General features: G+C 44.8%; 1 protein-coding gene across 1 annotated transcript in view; it reads right to left on the reverse strand.

Moving 5' to 3' along the window:
- RAB31 (RAB31, member RAS oncogene family) overlaps window positions 1–12467 on the reverse strand; it is a 145110-nt gene that overhangs the window by 79931 nt on the left and 52712 nt on the right. Inside the window, exons 2-3 of the mRNA XM_007517165.3 lie at window positions 9816–9895; window positions 445–526 (exon numbers count right to left, since the gene is read on the reverse strand). Coding sequence (XP_007517227.1) covers window positions 445–526; window positions 9816–9895 — 162 coding nt within the window. The remainder of the gene's footprint in view (window positions 1–444; window positions 527–9815; window positions 9896–12467) is intronic.

Below are 12467 nucleotides of genomic sequence, written 5' to 3' on the forward strand. Positions count from 1 at the left end.
GTGCTTAACCCGCTGAGCCACTGCCCGACCCCCCTAAACTGACTTTTTTTTTCCCTTGAATTTGTCTCCTCATTTCAGGAGTCCAGCAGGTACAGCTGACTAAGAGTTCAAGAGACGCTCCAAGCAGTGGCTTCATGTGTGCCAGACTGGCTCTCATCAGCAATAAACAGAAGGCATCCTAATGAGGTTGCCATCTATAGGCCAGAACATTCATCCAAATTTTCAAAATACCTTCATCTGCAAATGCTGCAACTTTAGTTTTCAAGGGGGATTTGCAGGGCCAGGCGGTGTGTTTGCTTATTTTTTACTTTTTTGTTTAAATTATCTTAGTCTGAGTTTCTGTCACTCGTAACCAAGAGAGTTCTAATACAAAGAACCCTTCAGAAATTATGACTTCCCCAAAGTTTTTCCTTTAAAAATCAACAACAGTGAACTTATCCTTACCCGTTCTTGACCGGCAGTGTCCCAGATAAGGAACTTATGAAGCTCATTTCCACAAGGTACAGTTTTGGTCATGAAAGATGCTCTGAAAAAAGAAAATTAATGTCCCCAGATTATCAGTTAGCCCTGACAGTCTTTACAGAGACCTCTATCTCAAACACATTAATAACAAGCCTCAGCAGAATTCTATAAAAACTCGTTGTTGAAGGTCACTGATATACAGGGCTATTGGCGTCCTGTCCCCACCCAGAGAAAATACTGAGCGTTTTTTTTTTTTGTTGTTGTTGTTGTTGTTGTTGTTAGGCAAACTGAAAGCTTAAGGGGAAGAGAGGCAAAAATACACTCATAATGGTCCAGGAGATGGCACAGCAGATAAAGCAGTATACTCTCAAGCATGAGGTCTTGAGTTCAATTCCCGGCAACACATGTAGGAGAGTGATGTCTGGTTCTTTCTCTCTCTCCTCATAAATAAAATCTTAAAAAAAAAAAAAAACTCCCAGGACACTGTTTAAAAAACATTGAACTACTATTGTTCAAAGAGTGGGGGCTTGAACCTGGGTCCTTGCGCATTGTAACATGTGCACTTAACCAGGTGTGCCACCGGCCATCCCCCTTCCTAAAGTCAATGTCATGAAAAGCCAAGCAAACCAAAAGGAAAGAAGACCGTTTCAGAATTGAGGTGAAGCAAGAGATACAACAAGCAAATTTACTTATGGATCTCAGAACAGGAGGAAAACAGCTTTGGGGATAGGTGGAAGAATTTAAAATCAGTCTATATGTTGGTTATTATTGTTGAATAAAATTAATTTTAACAAATGATTTATAAAACTATAAGTTAATAAGAGTATAGATTAATACCATTCCCACCACCATAGATCTGTTTCACCCCCCGAAAATGAGCTTAAAATCTACCCTCCCCCTCCCCTCCCTTTTAATCTGAAGCAATATTACAAACCCAATCCAAGTTTTGCTTTGTGTTTTCCCTTTGTTTTAAATTTTTAAAAATATTTCTCTATTTTATTATTTTTTAGATTTTTTTATATTTATTTATTCCCTTTTGTTGCCCTTGTTGTTTTATCGTTGTAGTTATTAATGTCATTGTTGTTGGATAAGACAGAGAGAAATGGAGAGAGGAGGGGAAGACACAGAGGGGGAGAGAAAGACAGACACCTGCAGACCTGCTTCACCGCCTGTGAAGCGACTCCCCTGCAGGTGGGGAGCCGGGGGCTAGAACCAGGGTCCTTATGCTGGTCCTTGCGCTTTGCGCTACATGCGCTTAACCCGCTGCCCGACTCCCTCTGTTCCTATTTCTAAACTTCTATTTATGAGTAGGATCATCCCATACTCATCTTTCTCCTTCTGGCTTACCTCACTTAACATGATTTCTTCAAGCTCCATCCAAGATGGGTATGGGTTAAAGAAGGTGAATTCACCATTTTTAATAGCTGAGTAGTATTCCACTGTGTATATAGACCACAGCTTTCTCAGCCACTCATCTGTTCTTGAACAGCTGGGTTGCTTCCAGGCTTTGGCTATTACTAATTGTGCTGCTATGAACATAAGTGTACGCAGATCTTTTTGGATGAGTGTGTTTGACTCCTTAAGATATGTCCCTGGGAGAGGAATTGCTAGGTCATAAGGTTAGGTCTATTTCTAGCCTTGTGAGGGTTCTCCAGACTGTTCTCCACAGGAGTTGGATCTATTGACATTCCCACCAGCAGTGCAGGAGGGTTCCTTTGTCCCCACAACCTCTCCAGCATTTTCTAGGTATGATAATACCATCCTCAGTATGTCCTTCATAAAAATACTTACTCATGATTTTATATTGGCTTACAGGATTTCAAAATTACAAAGGTATAGGTCCAAACAACATCCACTGCCAAAACTCAATAACTCCCCCTGGACTCCACCCCCATAGTGCTCATGGTCCTAGGAGTAGTGATTTCCTACTTGACCCCAGGATGAAAAGGCAAACCACAGAAGTGAAAATAGGGGAGTCGGGCAGTAGAGCAGCGGGTTAAAGCAGGTGGCGCAAATCAGAAGGACCGGCATAAGGATCCCAATTTGAGCCCCAGTTTGAGCCCCCGGCTCTCCACCTACAAGGGAGTCACTTCACAGGTGGTGAAGCAGGTCTGCCAGGTGTCTGTCTTTCTCTCCCCCTCTCTGTCTTCCCCTCCTCTCTCCATTTCTCTCTGTCCTATCCAACAATGATGACATCAATAACAACAATAATAATAAGTACAACAAAAAAACCACAAGGGCAACAAAAGGGAATAAATAAATAAAATTAATTTTAAAAAAAGGAAAAATAGAACAGTGTAAGTAAGCTCCTGCAATCCCTTCCCTACTCCTACAACTCGCAGACACATCCCAAAGGTTAACAGAGGCGTCTCATTATCCATCTGCAAGTGCACTAAGTACAAAGCCCTAAGTGTTCTTTAATAAGTGATAAGCCAATAGTATCAACATCTCATCAGTCCTCTGACATTTTATTTCTTTAAAAGTGTTTGGTGGAAGCTGAGATCAGGCACATGTCTTGGGGAAAAGTACCCTCCTGACACTACCAATCCTGTAACAGTCCATCAAGAAAGCTAATCTTAAATTGAAAAATAAAGTGCTTAAATGCATATCCAAGACAACGGATAGAAATGAATATATTGGGCTGGGGAGGTGGCCCAGTAGCAGAGAACATGCCTTAAATGCACGAGACTGTGTTCACCCCCCAGCACTGACTGCAAAAAGAACAAAACGCGAGCCAAGAAGTGGCACATTGGATGAAATGGCAGACTCTCATGCTGAGGCTCCAAGTTCTATTCCAGGCATCGCATGCACCACAGAGATGTTCTGATTCTCTCTCCTCTCTCTCTCTTCCTCTCTTTCTCTCATACGTAATTAAATCTTACGGGGGGGAAAAAACCAAGAAAGGCAAATAGAACATGATAAATGGGGCTGGAGAGACAGTATAATGATTATGTATAAAAGGTTTTCCTGCTTGAGGCTCTGGGATCCCAGGTTCAGTCCCCCACACCACCAGAAGCCTGAGTTGAGCAGGATTCTTGTCTCATTCTCTCTCCCTTTGTATCCTTCTCTCTCTCATTAAAATAAATAAATAATTTTATTTAAGTTTTTTTAATATTTATTTATTCCCTTGTGTTGCCCTTGTTGTTTTATTGTTGTAGTTATTATTGAAGTCGTTGTTGTTGGATAGGACAGAGAAATGGAGGGGGGAGGGGAAGACAGAGAGGAGGGGAGAAAGACAAACACCTGCAGACCTGCTTCACCGCCTGTGAAGTGACTCCCCTGCAGGTGGGGAGCCGGGGGCTCGAACCAGGATCCTTTCGCCGGTCCTTGCGCTTTGCACCACCTGTGCTACCGCCTGACTCCCCAGATAAATTTATTTTTAAAAGAATGTGGGGAGTTGGGCGGTAGCTCAGCGGGTTAAGCAGGTGGCGCAAAACACAAGGACCAGCGTAAGGATCCCGGTTCGAGCCCCCAGCTCCCCACCTGCAGGGGGGTCCCTTCACAAATGGTGAGGCAGGTCTGCAGGTGTCTATCTTTCTCTCCCCCTCTCTGTCTTCCCCTCCTCTCTCCATTTCTCTCTGTCCTATCCAACAACAACGACATCAACAACAATAATAACTACAACAATAAAACAATAAGGGCAACAAAAGGGAATAAATAAATAAATAACTTTTTAAATGTGATAAATGATGGAACAGTGCTTTGGTTTCTCTCAATTAATATATATATTCCAAATATGGTGATATCTTTGTTACAGTCCATATTATAAATGCCAGAGGGGTGCTTCAGCAAAGAATTTTCACAAAACGTGCAGACAGAAAGAGGGGTTAGCACAGGCCTTGCACACCAAAGGTCCGTAATACCACAATGCTCATCTGTGTTTTAACTTTCTTACGTAGACAGTTCTGTCAATAATTTTAAATGTTTTTTTTAATTTTTTAAATTATCTTTATCTATTTATTGGATAGAGACAGCCAGAAGGAGGAGATAGAGATAGGGACAGAGACAGACACCTGCAGCCCTGCTTCACCACTTGTGAAGCTTTCCCCTGCAGATACGGACCAGGGGCTTGAACCTGGCTGTTTGCACATTATAATCTGTGCACTTAACCAGGTGTGCCACCACCCGGCCCATGTGTTTTTATTTTAACTTTAATGTCAGTCAGAATTACATCCACTCCTCAAAATACTCAAAGCATTAGGAAAAATAACACATCAACTGTGCCCTGAAATTTTCGGAGACTTAGGAAACTAAAAATATGGCTTTAAACTATGCAGGACCCGGGGGCCGGGAGCAGTGCTCCTGGAAGAGTGTATAAGCGGCTGTGCGGCCTGGAGCCTGATTCAAACCTCCAGCTCCCACCTGGGGAGTGGGGAGGGCGGCAGTCCCACAGTCGCTGGAGTAATGTTGCAGGTGCCTCTCTTTCTCCTTCTCCGTTTCTCTCTCTTTCTTTCTTTCCTTCTTGATGCCTTCCTTTCCTCCCTTCTTTCTTTCTTTCTTTCTTTCTTTTTTTCTTTCTTCCTTCTTTCCTTCCTTTTCTTTCTTTATTTCTCTCTCTTTTTCTTTCTTTTTTCCTGTCAGGAAAGAAAAAAAATGGCAGATAAGGAAGAAAAAGACCTCCAGGAGCAGTAGAGTCAGCAGGTAGGCAGGGAGCCCCAGCATAACCCTAATATGAAAAAAAAAATTCCTTATTTGAAACACAGACTTTCAGAGTTGAGAAAAACATAAAACATCCAGGCCAAGCCAACGACTTCCCTTTATAGACTGGGGGTGGGCTGCAGTGGCGAAATAATGCCTCATCTCTGGTACAGTCCGGAACAGAGTTCAGAGGCCCCTCTGACGGTGTAAGCAGAACAAATACTCATGAAACCGTCCTCAGCTTCCTCATCCATGAAATAGGCCTAATACCTACTGTGCTTGATCTAGAGGCTTCAGGCACAGTAGTAATACCTATTATTTATCTACCTACATGAATATGCAGACACACAACCATATATAACATGTATCATAGAAGGAAATCTTTTTTTAAAAAAAGTTTTCTTTTTAATTTATTTTCCCTTTCATTGCCCTTGTTGTTTTTCATTGTTGTTGTAGCTGTTATTGTTGTCATTGATGTTGTCATTGTTAGCTAAGACAGAGAGAAATGGAGAGAGGAGGGGAAGACAGAAGTGGGAGAGAAAGACAGACAGGTGCAGACTCCCCTGCAGGTGGGGAGCCAGGGGCCAGGGGCTCGAACCGGGATCCTTTCGCCAGTCCTTGCGCTTCGCACCATGTGCGCTTAACCCACGTGCACTTAACCGACTCCCGCAGGAAACCTTTTACATCGTCTTCTGTTAGTTTTCGATCTCAAAAGCACAGGGTATCTTTTCCTCTCTAAAGACTATGTTGTAGCAGAGGGAGTACTGGCAACGGGGAAGTGATGGCATTTATTGTAGGAACCTAAATCTGGCAGAAAAGAAACATAATTTTCTTGTAAAAGTGGAAATAGACAAGGGACACGTACACACATATGTTCAAGATGTCAACATGATCTGTCTGAATTACAAAGCCAATATTTTTTCAGTGTGAATCACAAGAAAATGTGAGCATCAGCTCTTCTGATGTGGGAATGGCATCTTACGGTCTAGGGTCTCTTCTCAGTGGTGGCGTGAACTCAATGGGCCAGACAAGGCTGGACTCCGGAATGGGAATCTCAACCTGTTGCTCTCTGGTTTTATGCAAAGATATTCCCTTAACTGCTCTGCTGCTGGGGCCAACAGGAGCGCTGTGAAGGAAAGATCTCATGCTAAGGATATGAACTGCAACGTTCACGGGCAAAGGTAGAGTACGAACATGTGCACACGGGGGCTAGGCGGCAGAGCACCCGACTGTGCACACCTGCCAGCACCCACGAGGACCAGGGTTCCAGCCCCAGGCTCCCCACCTGCAGGGGAGTCGCTTCACAAGCGATGAAGCAGGTCTGCAGGTGTCTGTCTTTCTCTCCCCCTCTCTGTCTTCCCCTCCTCTCTCTATTTCTCTCTGTCCTAGCCAACAATGACATCAATAGCAACAACAATAATAACTACAACAACAATAAAAACAACAGGGACAACAAGAGGGAAAATAAATATAAAAAAAGAAAATATTATATACATACATACATAGTGAGCTGTCAGAAAAGTCATGACATATTATTTGTTTTACTATGCAAAAAGTGTCATGACTTCTCCGACAACCTAATACACACACACACACATACACGTCACGCACAGGAATGAGGATGCTTCTACCTATGTGTAATAGTTTGCTAGGTAGGCCACGTGCTTTGCCATGCACACTCAGACTCCAGCCCCAGTACCACGGGGGGGGGGGGGGGTGCCACAGCAACAGTGAGAACTCTCATACTGGTGGTGTCTCCCGTCCTCCTTTCTCTCTCTATCAGAATGAAAAAGTCGGCTAGAAAACAATAAAAATACATACGAACAAGGTCCCAGCTCTGCAAAAAAGGATTAAAGAACTGGGAGTCAGGCGGTAGCACAGCAGGTCAAGCACATGTGGCACAAAGCGCAGGGACCGGCATAAGGATCTCGGTTCGACCCGCCGGCTCCCCACCTGCAGGGGAGTCGCTTCACAGACGGTGAAGCAGGTCTGCAGGTGTCTGTCTTTCTCTCCCCCTCTCTGTCGTCCTCTCCTCTCTCTGTTTCTCTCTGTCCTATCCAACAATGATGACAACAATAATAACTACAACAATCAAAAAAAAAACAAGGGCAACAAAAGAGAATAAATAAATAAATATTAAAGAATTAAAGAACAGTGAAAGTCTCTCCTCCATCTTCCATGACTATACTTCAACGTTATTGGTCCTCTGGGAGTTGCCTTTATCATCAAGAAAAACAGAGGACATTATAAAGGGGGACGTACATCACAGAGATGAGTAAGGAAATGTGTTCTCCCCACTTGCAGAGGGAAACGTCACGTCACGAGCGGTAAAGCACAGCTGCAAGTGTCTCTGACTCTCTCCCTCTCTATTTCCCCCTCCCCTCTCAATTTCTCTCTGCCTCTATTCATTAACATATAAATAAATAAAAACGTAAAAAGAAATGTGTTCTGTAGAGCAGCTAAGGGGATTAGGTGATTATGCTTAGTCAATCAGCACTTTGGTGAAAGTCAACTACCAAATAGTTTTGTTCATATATGGCATATAGATAATCTTAACACATGAACATGCAAAAAAAAAGGGGGGGTGGGAAGGAAATTGTCCCTAAGATTTCATGAGAAATGCAGTGGTTATTGGGGTGTTGGGGGGAGGGGTGGTGCCACAGGGTTTTGGCAGTAGGTGTGGGGTGGAGCTATAACCCTGTAATTTGTAAATCACTAATAAACCAAAAATGGGCTCCAGTCTGCAGAAGCGTCCAGATTATGAGGCAATCCACCTAACTTGGGACTCCTCCCCTGTAGCACGACCCACTTCGATGGGGAGCGTTGTCTGACCTTCACAACATCACTCCTCAGGGAGCCAAGGCAGAGGCACTCTGGCTACTGCTCTTTGCTTTTCTTCTGGTCTTGAACCCGGGTCCATGTGTGCTCAACCAGGTGAGTCAGAACCCAGGATTCCTGTCTTCTCCTCCCCTGTCCTGTCCTGTTCTTCCCTTCTTTTCTCTTTCCTTGTCTTCCTTCCCCCCCCCTTTTTTTCTCATCCTCCCCACTGCTCCCCCTTCTCCTCCTTCCCAGAATGGCAGAGAAGTAGACCTAAGCACCAAAACATCCTTCAACGTGGTCCATTACTCTCTCTCACACACACACACACACACACACACACACAAACACACAGTCTCTCTCTCTCTCATACACACACACATACTCTCTCTCACACACACACTCTCTCTCTCATATATACACACACACTCTCTCTCACACACACACACTCTCTCTCTCATACACACACACTCTCTCTCACACACACATAGTCGCTCTCTCTCATACACACACACTCTTTCTCACACACATAGTCTCTCACACACACACACAGTCTCTCTCTCTCACAGACACACACACACTCTCTCATACATACACACTCTCACACACACATAGTTGCTCTCTCTCATACACACACACACACACTCTCTCTCACACACACATAGTTGCTCTCTCTCATACACACACACACATTATTTCTCACACACACACAGTCTCTCACACACACACACACTCTCATACACACACAGTCTCTCTCTCATACACACACACTCTCACACACACACAGTCTCTCTCTCTCACTCACACACACTCTCTCATACATACACACACACACACTCTCTCTCATACACACACACACTCTCTCTCTCTCATACACACACGCACAGACACACACACACACAGTCTCTCTCTCTCTCCTCACTCGATTCTCTCGCTCTCTCTCTCTTTCTCTCTATTTCCTTTCTGGGGAAGATGGTCTGTATGCTCTCTGTAAACAGTATGACATCTCCGGAAAGAAAAAGAAGTGAGGGGTAAGTTCTAAAAGAGTGAAAGACGAAGCAGCTGCAAACCAGCTACAGGAAGCTCAGCTGGCCAAAGAATCCATAAGAGAGGAAAAAATGGAACTGGGCAGTCGGGTCGTCGTGCAGCGGGTTAAGTGCAGGTGGCACAAAGCACAAGGACCGGCGTATGGATCCCGGTTCGAGCCCCCGGCTCTCCACCTGCAGGGGAGTCGTTTTACAAGCAGTGAAGCAGGTCTGCAGGTGTCTGTCTTTCTCTCCCCCTCTCTGTCTTCCCCTCCTCTCTCCATTTCTCTCTGTCCTATCCAACAATGATATCAATAACTACAACAATAAAATAACAAGGGCAACCAAAGGGAATAAATAAATAAATATTTTTTAAAAAATGGAACTGGTAAATGCTGAGGCTGGGGTCCCAGAATGGCCTCTCCTCCTCACTCCTTCCTCCTAGTCCCCTCTCATCCCCAAGCACGAGACTAGAAATGCTGGCTGCCACTTAATTCAGAAAAGGAAAGCCGACCAGTCCCGACCGAGAGGCCGCACTGTGGGAGGACAGCGTGTCCAGGTTTCCCAGCGGGCAAGTCAAAGCAGAGTCTTCAGGGAGTCGCCCGCAGCTCTGCCTCCATCTGGAAATAGCCTCAGCATGAACTGCAGAAATACACTCTTCGGAGATCAAAGGAACGGTTATTGGCTGCAGCATGAGGGCCGCATGGCCAGCTACAGTAGTCCCCTTCTTTAAAAGTCCCTGGACTTTTTGTCCAAGTCTTCACAGTCGAGGGTGAGTCTCCCTGGTAGGAGTGACAGCTGTGTGAGGGCTCAGGCACACAAAAACCTCTTAGAAAGGAGAGACGTGAAAGAGAAGAACAGGCAGAAACTTACCCAATGGTCGGACTGATATTGTGGTCAAAATGATCCTGGACAAACCGACATACGATGCTTGATTTTCCAACCCCAGTGTCCTGGAAAAGAAAGAGGACACAGTCATGAAGATCAAGGGCACCAAATCTGACCTAATCTAAACACAGAAGCAAAAGACTGGCTGGGCTTCCTGCTGCTTCGAGGATCCTGGGGAAGGAGGAGGAGATGCTGTCTTCTCTTTTTAGCAACTTATGCCCTAATAAAACTGTATTTCCTTCACAGAAAGAAGACAAGGCATGGCAGAAATAAGACTTGGAAACTCCCAGGTAGATCAGAAGCAACCGGTGGCACAGTTACGTACAAGATACTGGGTATCATACAGCAAACCCTAATAAAGGGACTTTTCAGAGTTAACCCAATTACCAAATAATGTGATGATAACATTAACTATCGATTGTCTTCTTGAACCCTAAGACAGCAGGAACCTCACATTTCCACTATAGAGCCTATATTTCCCCCAATCCTGGAGCCTTAGGGTGGGGCCCACTTTCCCGCATGCTTCTCCCAATTCATATCAAATAATATTGCATCCGCTGATCCCAACCTAATCAATGCAATGAGTGCCACCCCAGCAGGCTTCACTTCAGACTGTGTCCAGAGACTTCAGGTGTGGAATGACAACCCTTCAGCTTCATCACTCAGGTGAGACCTTTCCTTTCATAGTATTCTCTAATTTCCATTCCAGGTGGATCACTTTCTAACAAAGTCCCAAAACCTAGATATAGACCAGGTTCTGTGAGAGAGAGCATATGTGCACACGTATCCATAAACTAGGTCAAAATATATACCTGAAAGCAGTAGTACACTAGAGTCTGCAGTGAGTAACCCCCAACACGTCCATCTCCACTATTCCAACCTCTGAGTCCATGATTGCTCAACAATTTGTTTGGCTTTGTATGTTAACTCTCTTTTCAGCCACCAGGTTCCAGATGCCATCAGGATGCCGGCCAGGCTTCCCTGGACTGAAGACCCCACCAATGTGTCCTGAAGCTCCGCTTCCTCAGAGACCCACCCTACTAGGGAAAGAGAGAGGTAGGCTGGGAGTATGGACCAACCAGTCAACGCCCATGTTCAGTAGGGAAGCAATTACAGAAGCCACACCTTCCACCTTCTGCATCCCACAATGACCTTGGGTCCATACTTCCAGAGGGATAGAGAATGGGAAAGCTACCAGGGGAGGGGATGGGACACAGAGATCGGATAGTGGAAACTGTGTGGAGTTGTACCCCTCCTATCCTATGGTTTTGTTAATGTCTCCTTTCTTAAATAAAAATAAAAATAAAAGATTTGGAATATATATATATATGGCTGAGATGTTCACAGCCCTGTACTTCCGGAGATCTGGGGATTTGGGAAGGGGCCTAAGAAAGACAGCAATAAACACAGCCTCATTGTGTTAGAAGCAGAGTTGATTTTGTCCAAATCCCAACCCTCAGAAACATGTAGCAGGTGTTTCTGGGCATCACCCTGTAGGACCTGTGAATTCTAGTCATTGCATTTTTAATATTTCCTATTTAGAACCTAATGTCTGCATCACAATCTCCTGTTTTGCTTAATTATACAAAGGTCTCAGCCCAGCCCTCTCTGTCAAGTAATTCTTCAGAGATGATTAGAATAGAGGTTTATTCACAGACTGGACCTCGAATACATGCATTTCTGTCCATGCCCTTCCAAAACACCTGCCACACAGTTTAAGAAATGAAAAGCATAAATTCACAAGGCTGAAGGAACTGAAGAGAAAGAGATCAGACAAGTGACAGCCTCCAAATTCTGCAGCAGGAGAACCACACACTGAGGTGAACAGTCACTGAGAATTAGCTGAGCCCATGTGCCTGCAGACAGGAGTGTCCTGGAGAGGTGGGGAGTCCACCATGGAACGTGCCAGGAATCAGACGACAGGCTGAAAGCAAGATGCATCCCAAAGATATGCCCTTGCCTTTTGTTTCTTTCTCTCTCTCTCTCTCTCTCTCTCTCTTTTTTTTTTGCCTCCAGGGTTATTTCTGAGGTTCAGTGCCTGCACTATGAATCCACTACTCCTGGAGGCTATGTTTTCCCTTTTGTTGCCCTTGTTGTTTATCATTATTGTTGTCATTGTTGTTGGACAGGACAGAGAGAAATGGAGAGAGGAGGGGAAGACAGAGAGGAGGAGAGAAAGACAGACACCTGCAGACCTGCTTCACCACCTGTGAAGCGACTCCCCTGCAGGTGGGGAGACAAGACTCAAACCGGGATCCTTACACCGGTCCTTGTGCTTCTCGACACCTGCACTTAACCCACTGCGCTACAGCCCGACTTCCCCCTGGCTATTACTTTAAAGTCTATATATGAGTAAAAATCCTATGGTGAGGGTCCGACGGTAGCACAGTGGGTTAAGGGCAGCTGGCGCAAAGCGCAAGGACTAGCCTAAGGAAACCGTTCAAGCCCCCAGATCCCACCTGCAGGGGGGTCACCTCACAAGTGGTGAGGCAGGTCTGCAGGTGTCTATATTTCTCTCCCCCCCTATTTTCCCCTCCTCTCTCCATTTCTCTGTCCTACCCATCAACAACGACATAAATAACAATAATAATAACCACAACAACAATAAAACAACAAGGGTAACAAAATGAAAAAAGT

This window comes from Erinaceus europaeus, chromosome 10 (genome assembly GCF_950295315.1).
Source record: "Erinaceus europaeus chromosome 10, mEriEur2.1, whole genome shotgun sequence".
Classification (NCBI taxonomy): domain Eukaryota; kingdom Metazoa; phylum Chordata; class Mammalia; order Eulipotyphla; family Erinaceidae; genus Erinaceus; species Erinaceus europaeus.